At 34.9% G+C, this 20,079-nt stretch overlaps 4 protein-coding genes across 4 annotated transcripts; 2 read left to right on the top strand and 2 right to left on the bottom strand.

Annotated features, from left to right (window-relative positions):
- Positions 1 to 3,348: 3,348 nt before the first annotated feature.
- Positions 3,349 to 5,861, bottom strand: LOC110622375 (trihelix transcription factor GTL2). Its single transcript, XM_021766857.2, has 2 exons — positions 5,246 to 5,861; positions 3,349 to 4,918 (listed from the first exon to the last, which is right to left on the bottom strand). Exons 1-2 carry the CDS (start codon positions 5,602 to 5,604, stop codon positions 3,595 to 3,597), a joined length of 1,683 nt encoding a protein of 560 aa, XP_021622549.1. The 5' UTR covers positions 5,605 to 5,861; the 3' UTR covers positions 3,349 to 3,594.
- Positions 5,862 to 7,584: 1,723 nt separating this feature from the next.
- LOC110621911 (mitochondrial import inner membrane translocase subunit TIM23-2) lies at positions 7,585 to 8,796 on the top strand. Its single transcript, XM_021766206.2, has one exon. The coding sequence runs from the start codon at positions 7,831 to 7,833 to the stop codon at positions 8,377 to 8,379; it is 549 nt and encodes a 182-aa protein (XP_021621898.1). The 5' UTR covers positions 7,585 to 7,830; the 3' UTR covers positions 8,380 to 8,796.
- Positions 8,797 to 13,298: 4,502 nt separating this feature from the next.
- Positions 13,299 to 14,884, top strand: LOC110623169. Its single transcript, XM_021768098.2, has 6 exons — positions 13,299 to 13,549; positions 13,658 to 13,816; positions 13,905 to 13,988; positions 14,083 to 14,208; positions 14,340 to 14,429; positions 14,602 to 14,884. The coding sequence occupies exons 1-6, from the start codon at positions 13,453 to 13,455 to the stop codon at positions 14,676 to 14,678; spliced, it is 633 nt and encodes a 210-aa protein (XP_021623790.1). The 5' UTR covers positions 13,299 to 13,452; the 3' UTR covers positions 14,679 to 14,884.
- A 1,706-nt stretch (positions 14,885 to 16,590) lies between these two features.
- Positions 16,591 to 17,816, bottom strand: LOC110623168 (probable ribose-5-phosphate isomerase 3, chloroplastic). Its single transcript, XM_021768097.2, has one exon. The coding sequence runs from the start codon at positions 17,716 to 17,718 to the stop codon at positions 16,852 to 16,854; it is 867 nt and encodes a 288-aa protein (XP_021623789.1). The 5' UTR covers positions 17,719 to 17,816; the 3' UTR covers positions 16,591 to 16,851.
- Positions 17,817 to 20,079: the final 2,263 nt, after the last annotated feature.

Genomic DNA, 20,079 nt, shown 5'->3' with positions numbered 1-20,079 from the left:
ACCTATGTATTAGGTCTTAATAGAATAGAGTTAAGATTTGGTCTTTCCATCACAGACTCAATTTGGACTAGGGTATCCAAGGCCCGTTTATCATCAAGTGTCCCCTTACCCGCTCATTAATTATTTCATGATTAATGAGGGGTAAATCCCAAAACTCCAATTATTATTGCACAGTTATAGGAGAGTTATTCTTAAAACGTCTTCTCTTTGTCTTTACTCATTTCAAATTTACGCTCTTGATTTTACTCGCTGCTCTGCCAGTTATGCTGCTTTTGCTGTCTTGTCCTTTCTCTTCTCTATAATTCCTGCCTTTCCAATTTGAGGTACGTCCTACTCTTCTCATGGGTTTTTGCTAGGATTTCCGATGTAGTGGGTCTGGTGTCCTTCATCACCCCTTCCTCCTTTTTTCACTACTTTTTCAACGACTACTCTGACACTACCATCTATAGAATTAGGCTCCTTTACCTAATGAGCATATTGTTGTCCCTTATCCACCACCGGCAAGCCTGATAGACGCCTAGTAAAGGTGCAACTTGGTCTTTTTCATCAAACAACGCGATTTTGGACTGACCTTCCCTTTTATTTCTTTCTTTATTGAGGTCTTCTGTCACTTTAGGGTGGCTTCTCGGATGTTGTCCCTAAATTCTATTTTGTTCATGTGCTATTTTGAGTCTGTTTGTTTGTGCTGGGGTTTTGCTCCTTCTATTAAGTTGTTCTGCACTTTCTTCCATCTCATTAGGTCTATCCATGGATTCTATTACTTTGGTCTCTGGCTTCTTCATAAAATTCTGAAGGTGGCCTCTCTTGATTAGCCTTTCTATCTCATTTATTAACTGGTAACAATCGTTTGTGTCATGGTCATGAGTTCTGTGGTATTGAAAGTACTTATCCGGGTCCCTTCTGCTCGCTTCTACTTTCAAGAGCTTAGGTCATTGTATGAAATCTTTATCTTGAAGTGCCACGAGCACTCGGCTCTGGACACGTTCAAGGGAGTAATCTCAGTGGGAATTCGGGGTTGATAAGGTCTCTACTCCTTTCTCTATCACCGGTGTTTATTCAAGGCCTATGGTCCCCGATCTTGCCTCCTCTCCAGCCTATCTTGTCTCTTGTCCTCCCCAACCCTTCCTCTGTCTCTATCATCTTTGGCAAATCGTTTGGTCATCAAGGCGTCATCCTGCCTTACGTATTTCTCGGTCCTCTTCATCAGTTTTGATAGGGAAGTGGAGGGCTTTCTACATAACGATCAAAAGAATTCCGGGGAGGTTGTGCCCTTTTGTATAGCTTTTATTGCTCTCCCTTCATCCAGCTCCGATATCTGCAAAGCCTCAGAGTTGAACTTGACAACATACTCCCTTAGGGATTTATTCCTCCTCTGCCGAACGGTCTCTAAGTAGCTTGTTTCTCTTTCTGCAAGAACTCCGGTGATGAATCTACTAATAAATACACTAGTCAGGTCTATGAAGCTCTTCATGTTTCTGCCTCTAAGCTGTTAAACCATGTCCTGGCTGGTCCTGTTGAGGTGGTGGGGAAGACCTTACACATCAAGGCATCCGAGTGGGTTTGCAATTTCATGAATGTCTTATAGTTCAAGACATGCTCTCAGGGGTTTTTCGTCCTATCATAGGCTGCCATGGTTGGCATCATAAACTTCTTTGGAATGGTTTCTTGTTGAATCCATCTCACAAATGGTGATGAGGTTGGCAACGGGGGCCTGTTGTTGTCTCGTGCTCCTAACTTTGTCATTAGTTGCTCTTTCAACCTTTCTAGCTTTTAATCTATATCTACGTCTTTCCTTCTGAATCTTTTCTCCAAGTGGTAGTTTCTTTCTAACTCTTTACTCTCCGACCTTTCTGTTGATTCAGAGGAGTAGCTCTCAGCCTCATTATTCTCAATGTGCTCTCTCACTACCCTGCCTTTTGCTATGACTATCAGCTCATTTCTTCGACTGACCTCTCTATCTCTGTCATTTATTCTCCTACTGTTCTGCTGAGGGGCTTGATAGTTTAACGTGGGTTGGGGCTCATTGACGTTGAGCCACTCGGCTACAGGTGGTATGCTCAACAGGTGCGGAGCCCTCTCTGTTGCAATATTTGGCCTAGTCTCTGGGCAGTGTTCTGTAATTGGAGAGCCATACTTTGCAACTCTTAGTCAGACAAGATAGTTCGAGGTATGGTTTCGGCTGAGATCGGTGACGGGTTAAACAATATAGGTGGCTGGTTTATTGGGGCAGTTGGGCTAGAGAATGAGAACTGTGGTCCTTCCTGAGTTGAACTCAGGTCGTTTGGGGTATTTCCAGTATGGTTTTTATCGTGATTAACCATGTAGATTTCAGTGGGTGAAATGAGGATAAGAACTCCGGTGATGAAAAAATCTCCTTCGTTCCCACAGACGGCACCAATTGATGTCCAGAGATCCAGTAAAAAGTAGGTTCAATGTGTATTTTAATAAATTTGGTTTGGTTTGTCCTCCCCTGCTTCCTTTATTCCTGTTCTCTTTTATCCTTTAGTAACGTGTAACCGACATCCTACGTTTGTACTCTCCTGTCATAGTCTCGTTTAGCGTACGTACAGATGTATTACGTCCTTTCCCATCATCAAGCGGCCATTTGATTCTATTTGGTGTTATGTGGACACAATCCCGAATGTTACGAGATCTGTTGTCTTATCTAACAGATTAATCGAGTAGAGCCTCATATAGGCTTGAATTCAGTCCGATTTATCAAAATATATATTGAACCTTAATAAAATTAAGGTTTGACCTTTCCAAATTGAGTTTAAGGTCTGATATTTTCAGTACGGGTTCAACTAAAATCTGAGTGTTTAGAGTCCGGTTATCATAATAATTAAATGATTGTTGGTTTATTATATACAAATTTATGTGAAAATTATTCTGTTTACGTGAGGATAATTTATCTAAAATTTTCAAATGTTTTAATTAAAATAACGTAAACTTTGAATATTTTTCTGCCATTTAGCTTTTTAAATTTTTTTTACTTATATCAGAATTTTATACATTTAATTAATAAAAAAACCATTAATATGAATTTAAACATGAGGCTAATGAACCTTGATTTTAGTGAAAACAACATTAATTAATTGAGAATATACTCTGAGTACCAGGTAAGAATTATATTCCTTATATGCATGCAAATTAATTTGATTCTCCTTTTGTTTTGCTAAAAAGATTCCAAAATCTCTTTTTCACATAGTAAGAATATGTCTTTCTCCAATATAGAAAGGAATACTTGAATAAAAATAGAAAAATTATAAATAAAAATAAAACCAGAGATTTTGAGTTCTCATAATTAATTTATTATTTTGTCGGTGGCCACTAAAATACAACTTCACATGTCTCCTCCAATAGATTTATAGAAGATATATATCGAAAAAAACAATGTCAAATGATATAAATATATTATATACACTCGCACGCTATCTCATGTCGTTTTGCTAAAACGAACAAGACAAACAAAATAAAAAGAAAAAGAAAAATTATCACAGAAAAACACCCACATAAAAAAAAATAAAAATAGAATTCAAAATTTGAGACCTGGTGCTCCAACCAGATTTTTCTCAACATTATGCATTGTTGAAACTAATAATTAGCCTGCTCCAGGTAGGGCGGCTTTTCCAGCGAAGAAGCAGCCAACGGCAGTTTTTCCGGCAACTCAGAGTGGGGTACTCCGAGCGTTCCTTGGTTATACAAGGTGCTTAATTGATGAAAGTAAGGACATGTCCTAGAATCCACAGATCTTTTCTTGTTAACATCCTTAGTTTTTCTGAAGTACTTGTTTATGTTCTCCCATTTTTCTTTGCACCTCTTTGCACTCCTTTTATAACCCAACTCCAACATCCCTTGTGAGATTCTCTCCCATAGAGGAGCCTTAACTGTTGCTTCCTTATCTTCATTGCTGCCATAGAAGCTGCTTCTTAGGTTTATCAAAGCTAATACCTCGTCTTTTGGCCATCTCTTTCCCAGGTCTTCGGCCTTACCATTAGATGCAGGCTTTCTTTGCACAGTTACTGTTTGCAGTCGATTGCTTTGGGAATTGGGATAACTTGGGGTCTTGGTTTGGGGACATTGTGATGAGGATGTGGATGAACTGCGCACGAGGGTTGAACTAGGGTTTTGAGGTGCTAGGTTTTCTGGCAGTGAGCTTAAGTTTTGATGGCCAAAATCTATCATAGTTGACATTGGTGCTTCAGATTTGCTTTGTTTGTTATTAGGGTTTTGAGGTAGCACCAAGGAAGATGAAGTGGAAGGATTTGAATTGTTGGGTCGTTTAAGGAGATCTTGTACGCTTGTCTCCCCAAGAATTTGAACACAAGAAGCAGTTGATGGTGAGAATTTTTTCAAGAAGTTGACTATTGTTGCCTGTCTATCACCTGTAAGAGCTTGTGCTTGTGCCCTAAGTTCAAGCTCCTTGTTTATCTTGTCCATTTCTTGCTTCTTCCAAGCTTCTTCTCTCGCTAACTTCTCTTCATCTCTCTTCACCATATCTTCAAGAAGCTTATTATGCATTTCTTCCTGTTGAGCCATGATTTTGCTAATGATATCTTCGCAGAAGCCCATGAACATTTCGAACTTCTGCTGTCTTTTTCTCTTCTTGCTCTTTGATTTGTCAACCCATTTCCCATTTTCTCCATCTAGGTTTCCTACTGTTTGATCAATTCTTGAATCTTCTTCCACGTTCTGTTCCATCTTGCCTTCTTCTTCGGCGGCCTTGTCCATTGTTTTGTTCTTTCCTAACGCAATCCCTTGAGAATTATGATTATCATCACGATAAAGCTCTTCAATCTCCCCAAACACCTTGTAATTCTTGGAGTAATTAATATTGTTGTTGAAGTATCTGTTTTCTTCTTCAAACTTCTCCTTACACTTCTGAGCACTTCTTTTGAACCCAAGCTCTCCAAGCTTCCTGTACCCACCATAAATATGAATAAAACAAAAGCCACCTACATATCATTAGCATTTATTTTCTTTATTTTGATATTCAGGTATTAAATATTCAAGAAAAGTTCCATACTTTCTTTAATTCTCCACTCAGATATGCTTGATAATCCCTAGACTAGACACAAGAGAAGGTGGGTTTCTAGCTTATAAAGAGATTTAGTCAATTCATTGATCATATTCATCATAAAGTGCAGCAAAATCCACTTACGTATATGTTTTCTTAATTTGCACCGCAAATTAGCAGGATTAATGGATGAAAAGAAGTGCAAATCTAAAGGGATTAAACTATTACCTTGATACATGTTCCCAAGTGAATTCTGGGAACCAATTCTCCATGCTAGATCTGATCCTCAACAGTGCAAGAACTTCATCATTAGACCACGGATCAATGGATTCGTGCATCGATCTCTCTCTTTCACTTTCCAAATTCACAACCACCATGCAGTTTTCTTGCTTGTCTTGATTTTTACTGGTGGATGGTGCAGTTTGTTGCAGAAAAGTAGGCTGCTGCAAGGGTAGGTGTTGATGATGAGAAGTGTAGAGATCAAAACTAGCAGAGGAGCCATGAAGAGACGGGAAAGAGAGAGGGAGAGGAAGTGAAGTTCTTGAAACTGTGAATTGGTGGAATTGGTCTGGAACTCCTTCAAACATTTGTGCCCTGTGTATGTGTGTGTTTTTGTGCTTGTGTTTTTTTGTTCTTCTCTCTATCTCTCTCTCTCACTGTAAATGGCATTCAGTATTCATAAAACTACAACACCAACCTCTTCTCTCTCATTTATCAAGAACTTTGTCCTATCATGGAAGTGAGAAGATAGGAGGCAGCCAACATACTCAACTGTGAAGGGAAGTGAAATCACAGTCCAATCAGAGTAAAAGAGAAGGGGATTTTATAGGTAGAGAATATAGAAAGTAAAACGCACAGGAGAGAGATGAGAATGGGAAGAAAATGATACTTATTATTATTATAGAGGGGGTTGGATTGGGATTGGAGGTATTATGAAAGGTCCCTTTTAGAATCCAATGCAGTAGCTGATGCTCATCATGGTGTAATTAACGGCAAGAGGGATGGCAGGGCACGTGAAAACATGCAGAGACTGGGACCAATTCTTTAAGAAATGAGAGAGAGAGAGAGAGAGAGAGAGAGAGAGAGGGGGATTCTTTTCACATGCTGCTTAGGGCTACCTTACTGGGGTGCGATTTTAAAATTCAGTCCACTGTGAATTTAAGTAAGAATTATCTTCTGAGGGTTCATGGAGCAAAAAGGAAAAGGTGGTTTTTTTTCTTTTCTGCTTCTATTCCACTTTTTGGGTCAAAAAAGTTCCTCTCCTCCTTGCTTCCAAACAAAAGTTCCTGCATCATCTTTTTCCTTCAGCATATCCAGCATAAGATATCACTCTTATTGATTTTTTTTTTTCTTTTTCCAATTTTCAGTTTTGTTAAATATAGATTTAGAATCATAATTTATTATTATTGTTGTATTCGTTGTTAATATATTTTAGTTAAAATAATATTAAAATAATAAAATAACTTAATTTTATTTTCTTTAATAATTTTTTAAAATGCAAATAGGTATATTATTACTCCCATATATGCCATTAGATGTGATAAAAAATGGAGATATTTAAAAAGAAAAAGACTATGGGCCTGTTTGGATTGCTGGCAGGTTCCTTTTGCCCAGAACGAGGATAACATATACTGGACTAGGCCTTCTTCTAAGCCTGTAAATTTATGATTTGGTTTGAAAAGTAAAATAAAATATTTATTTTCAGTAGACACTTTTGTTCAAATTTTTATAATTTTCAAGTTTACAGAAAAATAAAATAAAAATATAAGAGAGCAAATATGTAATTTCCCTAAACCCATTCATTTTTTCACATTAAATTTCAATGATTTAATTTAGATAATTTCAAATTTGGTGGGCCTAAGGGAAAATGTTCCTCTCTCTTTATTTTCTTTTTTTATTTATCAAAATAAAAGAAAATCTCTGGCAAAAAAATAAAAAAATAAAATCAATCTCTATTTACTTTTAGTAATCAATTTTTTTTATTTGAACAATTAAAGGTTTTTTTATTACAGTTATTTTTAGAAATTACAAAGCCGATCAAGCTTTGATTTCAATTAAAATTGAGTAAAAAATATTATTAGATGGTCCCAATATTCTCAATGTTTTTTTTTCTGAAAAAAAAAATTCTCAAAGATATCTTTGGCATCCATGGGGGGCATAGGAATCAAGTGGAAAGAGATATTTAGCATATTATTCAATTTATATATAATATGTTGATTAAAACAATAAAAATAAGAATATAATTAATGAATATATAAGCAAATTTATATTTCTTGCCACAATTAATTTATGCTCAACTAATGATAATTTTTCAATAATTTTTTTTTGATAAAAATAAAAAAAAGTATTTCTTATTGATATGTCCATTTAGTAGATGGTGGGTAAAAAAAAATTAATTTATTTTGAAAATAAATTAAACTGATATTTAAAAAATTAAGTTATAAATAGATTAAAATAAAATGATTTTATAGTTAAAAAAAAAAAAAAAAAATCTTAGGTCCCAAAACTTCTAGAAGGCCAAGTCAGAGTAAAAAGTAGAAACCCTTATTTGCCGTTAAACCCTAGCCTTAAAGTAAGGCATATGACAATATGCTTATTCCTCGAAGCCTCCCTCCTTCTCTCGGCGCTTCTCCTTGTTTTCAGACTTCTCCAGTCTTGACCCATCTTAGAAATCGGTCAATAACCAAACCCTAGAAGTTAAATCCCCCAAAACCCATCTTCCTCTCCCAAAAAATCATACCTTTCGACCCTGCCAATCTTGCTTTATTAGAAAGCTTTCAATTTTCTCTTCTCTGAACGAAAAAGGTTTAGTAATGGATGATTCAAACGATCACAATCAGAAATACTACAATTACCACCCATATCAGGATCTCTACAACGTTCCTGCTCAAAGCTTATACAAATTACCCACTTCTCCTGAGTTCCTTTTTCATGAAGAAGCTGCCCATCAGCGCCGCAGCTGGAGTGAAAACCTTCAATACTATACCGGAACCGGCTACTTATCTGGAGCGATCATTGGGGGGGCTAAGGGTTCTTTGGATGGTATACGCTCTGCTGAGCCTGGTGACACCTTGAAATTGCGGATCAATAGGATTCTCAACTCCGGTGGACATATGGGTCGGAAGTTTGGGAACAATTTGGGTGTGTTGGGCCTGATGTTTGCGGGCCTTGAGAGCGCTTTGATTCAATATAGAGATACTGACGATTTGGTCAATACGGCTCTTGCGGGGCTCGGGACTGGGGCGATTTATCGTGCGGCAAGGGGGCCTAGATCGGCGGCTATCGCAGGGGCCATTGGAGGGATTGCAGCGGCTGCTGCTGTTGCGGGAAAGCAAGTGATTAAGAGATACGTGCCCATATAGAAATTTGAAAACTTTTTCTTTTGGTGGCTTTATTAGAGGGGATGGGACTTGTAGGTTTTCTTGGGTCGAAAAGTTAGATTATAAATGATTTTGGTATAAAGTGGATCGTTACGTGTAACGATTATGATTGTTTCACAATCGAATTTGCTGACTTGACATTTCTTGATGCCCTCTTTGATAATTGTCAGGAACATTGGGGTTTTCACTTCCATTTATTAAATTGGTGATTCATGAAAAGACATGAAAAAGTTGCTTAGCAATTGAAAATTATGTGTATTATGGTGATGTTATATATTTGCATTTAATTTGGTGTAAAGTGTTGTTTGACGCTTATTATTGTGTTGTTGTGTAAGCTCATGTTCTTTCCAAGCCTACATTTTCATGTTGATGGAAATTTTGATTTGTTGGTTGAACTTCTATGTATAGTGCCGAGATGAACTGCTCTTGTCTTCTTCTTCTTCTTCTTTGTTTATGCATTCAAGCTTAATTTGTCTTGTTAACATATTAATTTTCAGTTTAACTGTTTGGTTGGAAGGTGTGATGTTAGTGTTCCATGTCATGTCTTTTATGCTGTATTGCTGTCATGTTGGATTTTCTTTGAGGTAATCTTAGCTGCAGACAGGAGACATACTGGGTTTAGTTGGTACTGGCTATGGGGAATGAATGAGAGCTTAGAGAGCATGAAATGTTCTGGAGTATCAAATAGGGGATAGCAGTTCTTCCAAATTGGAGGAATAATGATCAATGGTGTTCATATGGGTTTCAGCTGTTATTTGCTTTGGGGAACGAATGAGAGCTTAGAAAAAGATGAATGAAATGACCTAGTCTCCTAGAGTAGATCAAATAGGGGAAACTGTTCTTCTAAATTGGAAAAGTACTGACCCGTCATGTCTAATACAACTTGTTGGATATGTTTATATTCCATCTTTTCTGTTCCAGGTTCACCATTAAGTAGTAGTTGCAATACCTTGGAAGATATATAGAAAAGACGATGAGCATACTTGGGATTATGTTGAAGGCAATCTACAAAACCATACTCATCAAGTCAATGTGATTATATGAAAGGATAAAATTTTTGGAGCATTAACTGACATTAGGGAAGCTGAGTGTGCATCATTAATATAATCTTGATGTCTAAGCTAATAAACTATTAGATCTGCATGCATCTCTGGACAGAATAATGAAACAGTGCATGGGATTGAACATGCTGATTAAGATGTTACTTGTAGTGAGTGAAGTTGAATGGGGCTTCTGTAGGGAGTTCTAGTTAGGATGGTGTGAAACTTCTGTGTTTTATACAAGAACAGAATTATGTGGATTTTTCAATCTTGCTTTGCATCGATGTGCATCATTCAGATATGGTTTTGAGTGATTGGGTAATTGCATATTTACTTTGTTTTATACAAAGTGGTCAGAGGATTGTGTCTAGTATCCAAGAAAGCGGGAATTCCTGAAGGCAAGTTCCATACGCCTTTGATGGTTGGCGTTGTTTAGCCTAATCTTTGTTTGCTAGGAGAATGTAAGAGTTCAAATTGCAGTTGGTAATTGTGTCTAGACTGACTAGATGTGTAGCAGAATTAGACAGTTTTTGCTGTAACTAATCCAGAAAGTCTCGTGTTGGTGATTACCTTCATCTTCCTTCTCCCATAATAAGTATCTGGAATTGAATAATTTCTTCGCAATAAAATTTCTGTCGTCATGCTCTCTGCTCGACTTTTCTGTTTCGTTCAAATGTTAATCAGAGTTAAAAAGATAAGATGTTGCAACCTTGTTAATGATTTTGCAGAATGGATTGGGCATTTGGTAGTATGGCGTTGTTAATGATTGGGGTATACATGTTACATGTTTGCTTGTCTCCTTTCTCTCTCTTTCTGAGCTTGTCCTGTTAAGCGTTACTGGGGTTTGAAGCTAAATATATGGATTTGGAGGGGCGGGAGGAAGGGGTTCATCTGGCAGGGTAACTTCAATTTGCATATGGCTTGATGAATGAGCTACCGCCGTTTTGTTGCATTGCTAATATGGTGAGGCCTTGCATGAAACTAGTCATCCATTTATGGAAGCGCCTCTGGCTCTGGGTAGACCTGCAGTGTGATGTATCGGTGGAATGACTCTAGGTCTGAGCAGTTGTCTGCTACCTAGTAAAAGATGGTCTTTAGGCCAACTTGCTACCACAAAAAAACAGACCTTCAAACGTTTGTAGACAACTATGTGTAGGATTCAGGAGCTATATGTTGTCGTATATGTGTTTGATACGGGTTCTATTAACACTTGGGACATGTTTGTTCTCTCTATGACAAGGACTGTCGGCTTTGGCCCAAAATTCGCGAGTACATCTTTCACCACCCCCATTGGATTTCTACTGTTTACACAGCCATTTGAATGCTGTGGTGAGAAAAAGAAAATTATACCTTGCTAGAGCATCTTCTGTCCATAATCGTAATGCTGAATTTCTAGATGCCATTTTTTTTAGGTCGGACTCAAAAGGAAATTCATTGGATTGCTTAAAAATTACAAGGTGTACTGGTCTAAAAACTGAAGGAATTTACACAAGAATCTGAGCCCAATAATTTAAAAAAAAAAAGAAAAGAAAAATAAACTAGGATGGAAAAGAGGCAACTTTAAACAAGCAATGGCTCAAGCCCAGATCATTAACCTCACCGACCTCCGCATGCATCCTCCGAAAGGAGGGCAACGTCACAGCTAACTTCAACATCAAAAATTGTGGACAAAGCTATTGCTAGCCTTCACCGTCAAATGGGCCTTCATTTTTCATGTCAAGGAGAAACAACAATGGTCTCTGGGGGAAGGTAGCAAATGAAAACCATCTACTAGAAGATGGTGGATATAGCGATACCTTTTTGAATTATCAAGAAAATACCGTAAGTCTTATCATTGTAAACTATTTACTGTCTGCACTCTTGGTTAGATTTGGACAGAAGAGGCATTGAATCTGGGCTTCCCAGGACACCATACTAAGAGACAACCACCATAAACAGCACATATACTAATAACATATTTTGCTAAACCACCAAAAAAGAAAAAATTCTCTGCCCACCCTAACTAAATAAATGATGGAGAGGACAACCTATTGCTGAATTAGAAAAAGAAAGGTCTTATGTCGTGTGATGAAAATAGAGGAAAGCCGACAAAATTAAGAGTTATATAGTTGTTTAAAAAAATTTCTATCAATTTCTAGATACCATTGAAAGTTTATAACTTAAATATTTTATTTGGAATTTTATATCGTAAAATGAATTAAAATGTAAAGCACCTTTCTTTATATATGTATATAGATATATAAATTTCCAACCGGAGCTAGTTGATGATAGGAGGAAAGAATAGATCTGACATTAGGGATTATAACTATGAACAACATGGTCGACAAAACCCATTGCTTATACAATTAAGCTTGATTTAATATTCTTTCTGTTTTTGACTTGTTCAAATCTCTTGTATATTTCCTTCTTGATTTAACAGCTACTATATAATTTATTATGCCCAGTTTTGGCGAAATTTTGACTTTTATTTGCTCTATTGGTTTTATATTTACATTGCTAATCTTCTAGAATTTCCTTTCTTCTTTCTCATTTAAAATTACATAACCACAATAGTTTTCTTTCTTTGTATAATTCCCCCATTTTATTTTATTTAAATAAATACAACTTAAACAAAAACATTATTGGACTAAGGATTTGCATCATTACCATGAAATTTTAAAATTGAAAATTCATAAACTAAAAACATATGACAAGAACTATGAAATAACTTTCTAAATTGATAAACTAGTCTTATTTTTATGCTTGGAAGCCAAGTCATAGGTAAGAAATTTCCTCTAATTAGCCATTATTAAATAAAAATTGAAATTAGAGTTTGAACACAAATTATTTAAATGGGTTAAGAAGGAAGATCTCTTTTATTAAATATAATATTTATTATTAATATTTGTAAATTCTAGAACAATTAGAAATAAAGAGTTTTTTTCCAAAAATAAAACCTTGAGATTAAGAATGAATATCTTAAGCTGTAGATATGATTGATTAATTATTATAAACATTTTCAGCTTTACTTGTTTAATCTTTCCCTAAGCACGGGAACAACTATGTCGTTGCTGTGATTGACCGCAATCTCTCAGTTGACTTCCTTCTCCACCTAACTACCCAAACTACCCTTCAAACAGTTTTTTTTTTTTTTTTTTTTTGCAAAAATTAAGGGATGGAGGTTGAAATATTGAATACCAGACTTTTTGAGTTTAAACTAAATAAACTTACTGTTGAATTAATTCCATGAGTACCCTTTCAAACACAACTTGGTACTACTTAAAGTGAGTGTAAATTAAGGGTAATCTTGTCATAAAGGAAAATAAACTTACCAAATGAGGGATTTAGAGAATGTTTCTAATAATCTATAAACTCTTAAAAGAGAAAAAAATAAATTAAACATCAGTTTCTCATTTTTATTATTTATTAATATCCTTTCTAAAATTCTAAAGTCTAGCAACTATCCTCGTTTAATTTTTTAAATTTCACTACATGTATTTTTTAAATAATTTTAATATAATTATTTAAAACTTTAAATTAAATTCCTATAAACTAATTTTTCTCAAGGCAAGTGAAGCATCCTTTAATATTTTTCATGTTTGAAAAAATGAACCCAAATGATAAAATCAATTCTCCTGTTTACTCTTTAAAAAGAATGAAATGCTTGATATATTCAAACTGCAATATATATATACATATACACACACACAGAGACCAAAGAGAATTTTTTAAAAAATAAATGAAAAGCCTGAAGGAAAAGAACTGCATAGAGAAAAAGATTTGGCGAAATAAATAATTTTGCTGCCTGAACAGAAGCTTCTACAAATAAATAATAAGAAAATAAACTTTAACTTCTGCTTGTGGTCATAGACGTGCATAAAGAAAATTTCAAACAACTCCAGAGAAAGTGTTTAAATATTGTGTGTTTGGTGATCTTTATATCATATAACTTCACCAAACTTCAAAAGCAAAAACATCCCAACTTTCACTGCAAATTGCAAGCTTTGTACCTCTCTCAGTGTTTGTGCTGGAAGAGATGGCTTTCTTTAGTGCGCCGCTGCCTTTCCTTTCTCTGCTTCTTGTGTCGCTGCCTGTCCTTGCTTTAGCAGATGATCCCTTAACTCCTTTCCTGCGTACTCCCTCCCTCTCTATCTCTCTCAAACTCAAACTCAAAACTCATCAATATATAAACATGCATGTTTTTTTTTTAATCAGACTCAAACTTGGATTTTGAATTGCAGAGAAAATATGTGATGAAGTGGAATGCGGGAAAGGAACATGCGTAGCAGATATAAAATACCCACTAGGGTACATGTGCCAGTGTGATCGTGGTTGGACTAGAACTACAAATGATGATATTAACACTAATCTTACGTTCCTTCCTTGTGTCATCCCAAATTGTAAGCTCTTCCCTTTCTCATAAATTAACCAAAACTTGCATACAACATAAACACGTGGTTGTTACCACTTCCTTGTTCTGGTTCGCAGGTACTCTCAACTATGGTGGCTGCCAGGAAGCCCCGAAGCCACCCACAGAGAAGTCCATCCCCTTGAATTCATCTGCCTTCGATCGTAATTTACTATTATTACATCACAATTCTCTAGTCCATGATCAGGTTTTTGAAGAAAGTTTAACAAGTAGACTCCTGATTTTATGTATATGTAGCTTGCTATTGGACCTACTGTGGAGGAGGAACCTGCACAAGGAATGCAACATATACCCACATGTGCACTTGCAACTCTGGATTCTTTAACCTTCTCAACATCTCTTACTACCCATGCTACAGCGAATGTAAGAATTTTAAAGACTACTAATTGAGCCAACTCTTGTTGATTTTTCTTTCTTTCATGTTCAATTGATTCCGATTAAGACTCTAATTTTTTTTCTTTCAGCTGATATAAGCTATGGATTTTGATTGTTAGGTACAATTGGGTCAGATTGTTCCAACCTTGGGATTAAGGTTTCAAATACGCAGGCCACAAATAATACTGCAGGTGGTGCAGGGAATCATGGTAAGCTATTTCTTTAATTTATGAAACATTATTTCAAGTACTAAAAATCTTGAGGCCTCTGGAGTTCTAAAAGCAACACATGCACCAAAGCCATCACCTTTGGAAAAACATGCAAGGATTATTAAAATGTTTCAGATATTGAAGCATTGTGGATTTTGTGTTTGTTATCCAGGTAGCTCAATTATGCCTGGGAAGTTCCACTGGATGATCATATTGCTCATGTCTATGCTTGTGGTTCTACGCAAATAGGAGCAAAACACAGGCTCATCAGCCTCTATTTTCTCCATACTATACTAATATATACTTAGAAATAAAAATTTACTTGGTTTTTATTATTTTGTGGATTCTTGTGTAGAAATTCAGTTTGTATTGAATAAAATATAGATCACTGGCGAGGGTGATTCATTTTAGGTTGTACACATGTTTTGAGCATATACAGTTTGTGCTTATATTCAATTTTATATATTCTTGTAATTTTCTTAAAGAAAACATTTAGATTGCTTAAAAAAATAGAATGGGTATATAATATTGACAATTTAATTCTGAAGGAAACTTAACAGCAACAAGCTATTGGCAGTACACTTGTCAAATGTAAATTTCCCCTTCACTCTCTTCCAGATAGAACATTTCTGTGTTAGGAGCATACAAGTCATTGTCATACAACAGCAACAACAATAATGATAAAATATCAATACTTCAAGACTTGATTAAATAGATAAGCCGCCTTAAGTCTGGAAAGAAAATAAAAACGTCCAGGTAGCTTCTGGGCAAGATGCTTATTCTCAATGGTGATCGAGTTTGATACTTTCAAACAAATTTAATGCAGTAGCACTTGCAGAAGAAAGTTTGATCTACTAAGGCTACAAAATTTAGTAACTACAATTGATGGGCTACAACCGTGACACTATAATAGATGTAATTTTCCCTTCTTTTTCTTCCTCAAGAGAAGGCTTCTGGATTCCATGCCAAACAATTGTGTTATCACAGAAAATGGGAAAGTTAGGAAACAATTGGGGATAGAATAACCACCCAGGTCTAATCTACACCAAGAATCACAACAAGATAAAAGCACAAGGTTTAGGCTTGCTTGACGAAGCAATATAACTACAAGTTGATTTATTTCCAATGGGGGTTTGTTGCTACTTACTACTCACTATTTGAGTAAAATTATTTTTTGAAAAGATTCATTTTTCGATTCAAACATCCTGTCCCTTACAAGGAAGAATGCATAAATACTCCGAAAATCTAGCTGTTATCAACTGCTCTTCTCGAAAACTTAAAGGCCTAGTATTAATGTTGCAACTACAATTTTTAACATGACAAAAAAAGGGGACTATAATGAGATTCTATAGCTTTTCTTTTCTTTTTTTTTTTTTTTCTGAGACTCTCAGTGTCTTCTGACATAGACTCCATGCTATAGTTACATTGGCATTTGCTTGGAATTCACATTGATGTCTCATAATACGTGAGAGAAACTCACTATTTCAGTGGAGTCGTCATTTCTCTCACAAGAATACTTAAAAAATTTCCTGATTTGCTTCCTAAATATTGGTTCATCTGAAATCCTCATTTCCATATTCTGCAACATCTTAACTAAGGGATATAACTTTCTACAGCTATGCACCCTTGTGCATTCTTATATGACATGGTGCAAAAATGAAACCAATTAATTGAAGGCAATCCCCTGTTCTTGGAAATTTGCTCAAACCCCCAAGAAAGAAGTTATTAACTGAAAACTTGTGATGTGCTCCCATACAATCAAGCTTTAATCTGTTAATCAATTTAGCGTGGTGGTTCAGGGTTATTAGCACTCCTCCACAATAGTAGACACAAAGGAACTCCCAATTAACACTCCTACACACTTAAGTTTCTCACTTCACATGGAGATTAATATACTAAGTTTCTCACATCACATGGATAGGAGTATAGGGCACAAGTAAAATGGTGAAGAATACTGTCATTGGGTTGATGTAGAAGGGAATATTACTTTAGGCACTACTCTACATGGAATAACAACTAAAAAGAAAGGAAAAAGGAAAAAAAAGAGTAAACAGCAGAAGCAAACAGCAGAAGCACAAAATTTTGCTCAAAGCAATTTATTTCTTAAATTCTCTGGGCGCAAAATACTATATCGAAATAATGTAGTTTCAGATGGACAATATAAGCATGAAAAAAAATTATTCATTTCCCATTATTTCACGTCTCTACTCCTATGATAATTGTGCAAAGTCCTTCTAAGATGCCCAACAAACACACAGCACAAAAAATTCTAACAATTACTCAGACAATGCCCATTAGCGGTGAGCCCACCTAAGATGCTAGACCAAAAGTGCTCAAAATCACCATGAAAGTAATCAACAACAACAATAGAAGAGCAGCAGATGATAAGAGATCTCAGTTCTCCCTACCTCCTCTGAAAATATCACTTGGCCTTGACCTCCACTCCACTCTTCCCAGCAATAATCACGGCTGTTGCCATATCCAAAAATAACCCATGTTCCACCACTCCTTCAAAAGCTGAAATCTCTCTTCCAGCTCCATATGCATCTTTAATTGGATTCTCGAAATACAAATCCACAATGTAATTGGAGTTATCGGTCACATAAGGCTTGCCAGCTTCATTCAATCTTAGCTTAGCTTCGCACCCTTCTTCATTGAACAATTGTTTCAACCTCACCAAATTATGCTTCCAACAAAACTGCACGACCTCCACCGGCATTGCCAGCTTGCTCCCGCCAAGACCCGTTACCAGTTTCGTCTCGTCGGCTACAACCACGAACTTCTCAGACGCTGCTTCAACCATTTTCTCTCTCAAAAGGGCCCCACCGCGGCCTTTGACAAGGTTGAGATCAGGGTCCACCTCGTCTGCGCCGTCTATAGCGAGGTCGAGACGAGGATGATCGTCGAGGACTGACAGTGGGATCCCGAGCGAGCGGGCTTGCTCTTCCGTGCGTTTTGAAGTGGGTGTACCAACAATACCGGACAACTGACCGGATTTTAGGAGTTCCCCGATCTTAGCAACCACAAAAGCAGCAGTTGATCCAGTGCCAAGGCCCAGAACCATGCCGGATTTGACGTAATCGACGGCTTTGTCGGCAGCGAGTCTCTTGAGGTCATCTTGGGTGAGGATAGGTGCGGATTGGGCTCTGATAGAGAAGGTCCTGGTGGAGGAGCGCAGGCTAAGGGAGCGGGTCCGCAGGGTAAGGAGGGAGCAGGAATTGGGGTACAAGGAAGCGGTTGAGGAGGCGGCGGTGGTGGACGGAGGAGAGTGGAGGGACAAGGAGGCCATTATTTTGAGGAGGAAATGCCAGAGAGAGTGGAAGGTGGGTTGTTGGTAGTAGTGTACTAGTGTTTGTTTTTGAGTTACATCGGAAGCAAAGACACATAATTTGGCTTTTCATTGTGATATAAACATTCTTTTATTTCTTTTTTTTTTTTAAATCCAAAATAAATAAGAAATATTGAATTTCTAAATTATTCTTAATATAAAAATTATTAGAAGTAATTAAGTAGAAACTATGTAACTCAATTACATATATTATTTATTTATTTATTTATTTGTGGGAGAAGATAAATTAATATGCTCATTTTTATAATAGTAATTAACAATTAGTTCTTTCCAACGTATAAAAAGAGTATCATTACGATAATGGTGCTTAATTATAATTCAACCCAATTAAATTTTTCATAAATTCAATCGAGTGCTATAATTTTTATTTCTTTTATTTTTTACAAATTTTAGAAAATATAATTTTTTATTAACTTTTTAATTATATTCCTTCAAAATATATTAAATTTTATTAAATATTAAAAAATATTTTAAAATTCTTTTAAATAAAATAAAATTATAACACTTTATTATAGTCTAAAAAAAATTATTATAATAAAAAATTAGATAAAAATTATAAAATAGATGAATTAATAATTAAAATAAATTATATATACTTTTAATAATAAAAATTACTTTTTAATCTCTGATAAATTACATAATTAACGAATTTATTTATTTATTTTTAAAATTAAATACTTTAATCCCTACCTTGTAATTAGATCTAAACAATTTCGCCCTTCCATTAATTAGTTCAGTTAAATCAATGGTCTACCTAATTATAGATTATATTTTATTTCTCTACATAAACTTAGTTTGTTTCATTTCTCTCCTTTCTTTCTCTTTGTTGGATTTACCTCCTTATTTCTCTTTCACCGCACAGTCCTCCTCTTCTTCTTCTTTTACTCCTCCTTGGATCTATAATTCTCCTCCATCCTATTTCTGTTTCATTGCTCAGTCCTCTTATTCTTCTTCAATTATATCAATAATTCTGCTCAATTCTCCTCTCCTCCTCTTCCTTCTTCTTCTTTTTTCTTCTTATTTTTCTTCACTTAAATTCATAGCCAATAAACTTTGGATTCACCTGTAGCTTCATCAAATTAGTACGCATGTACTCTGCTCTTCTCCACAGAAAAAAGTGCATGCCTTGTTTTTTCAAACTCTAGTTTACTGTCTTCGATAGGATAGATACAATCTGAATCCCATTTTTCAAAAGGTGTAAGACAGTGATTGATGGATTATTTTATAAATCCTAACCCTAAATTCTAAATCTAAATCGGTGCTTTGTTGATCGAGAATTGAATTACTCCTGGAATTAAAATTTTTATAAAATTATTTTTGTGGAATTAAATTGCTAATTGGTGCTGAGAATTGAGTTTTTTGAGCTTTTTACAAAAATTAATTCGGAGAAATAATATAATTATGTACTCTGCTTCTTTTATTGCAGCACTTATAGACTTGAGAGGTTGATGGTGAAAAGTAATTATTGAGAAATTTCTAAAGTTAATAAGAATTTTATATTCATTTCTCATTTTATTATCAGTAATTTTGGCGGAGAGATATTCAATTTAAACAGAATTAAAAGTTATAAATTAAAGTATTCGATTTTAAATATTAAAAAATAAATTTATTAATTATGAAATAATTTTTTTTAATAAATTAAAAAAATGATTTCTCTAATGCTTGAAGTTAAGAAAAAGCATGTCACTATGTGAAAACTGCTTTTCAACCATTATTGTTGTTTTTTAAAAGCGATTCAACCATAAGCTATTCCTATGAAGATAGGAATATGGGATAATGAAATATGTTTTTTCTTTCTAAAATGTATTTTGCATTTAAAATATATATTTTATTAAATAAAATGTAATACGTTTATCTTATTTAAAACTTTTATATTATCTATATACTTATATTTAAAAGTTATTAACGTTTTATTTATATTAACTTTTAAGTCCAAATATTTAATTTTTGAATGATAGATAAAACTAGTGTGCACCTTATATTAATAAATTAAGAATATTTACTCTATTATATTATTATCTCACAAATACTTACTATATTTTTTATTTTCTATTATATTAATTTCCGGTACAAAACACATTTAATAAAAAAATAAACCTATAGCCACTATTACCCTATTTTTTGAAGGCTTCTTTTTCATTTTATTCAAGTTTAATTGTATTAAATTTTAAATCGATTGTGAAAAAAATAAATAATGTACTTTTATATGATTAATAGATAATTTTATTTTTAATTTTTAAATAAGTTAGACTTTATCTAAATTTAATAAAATATTAAAACTTTTTATTTAATATTAAACTT

Source organism: Manihot esculenta, chromosome 9 (assembly GCF_001659605.2).
Source record: "Manihot esculenta cultivar AM560-2 chromosome 9, M.esculenta_v8, whole genome shotgun sequence".
In the NCBI taxonomy this organism is placed as follows: Eukaryota; Viridiplantae; Streptophyta; class Magnoliopsida; order Malpighiales; family Euphorbiaceae; genus Manihot; species Manihot esculenta.
Note: the sequence above shows the minus strand (reverse complement) of the source record. Positions and strands in the feature narration are given on the sequence as shown.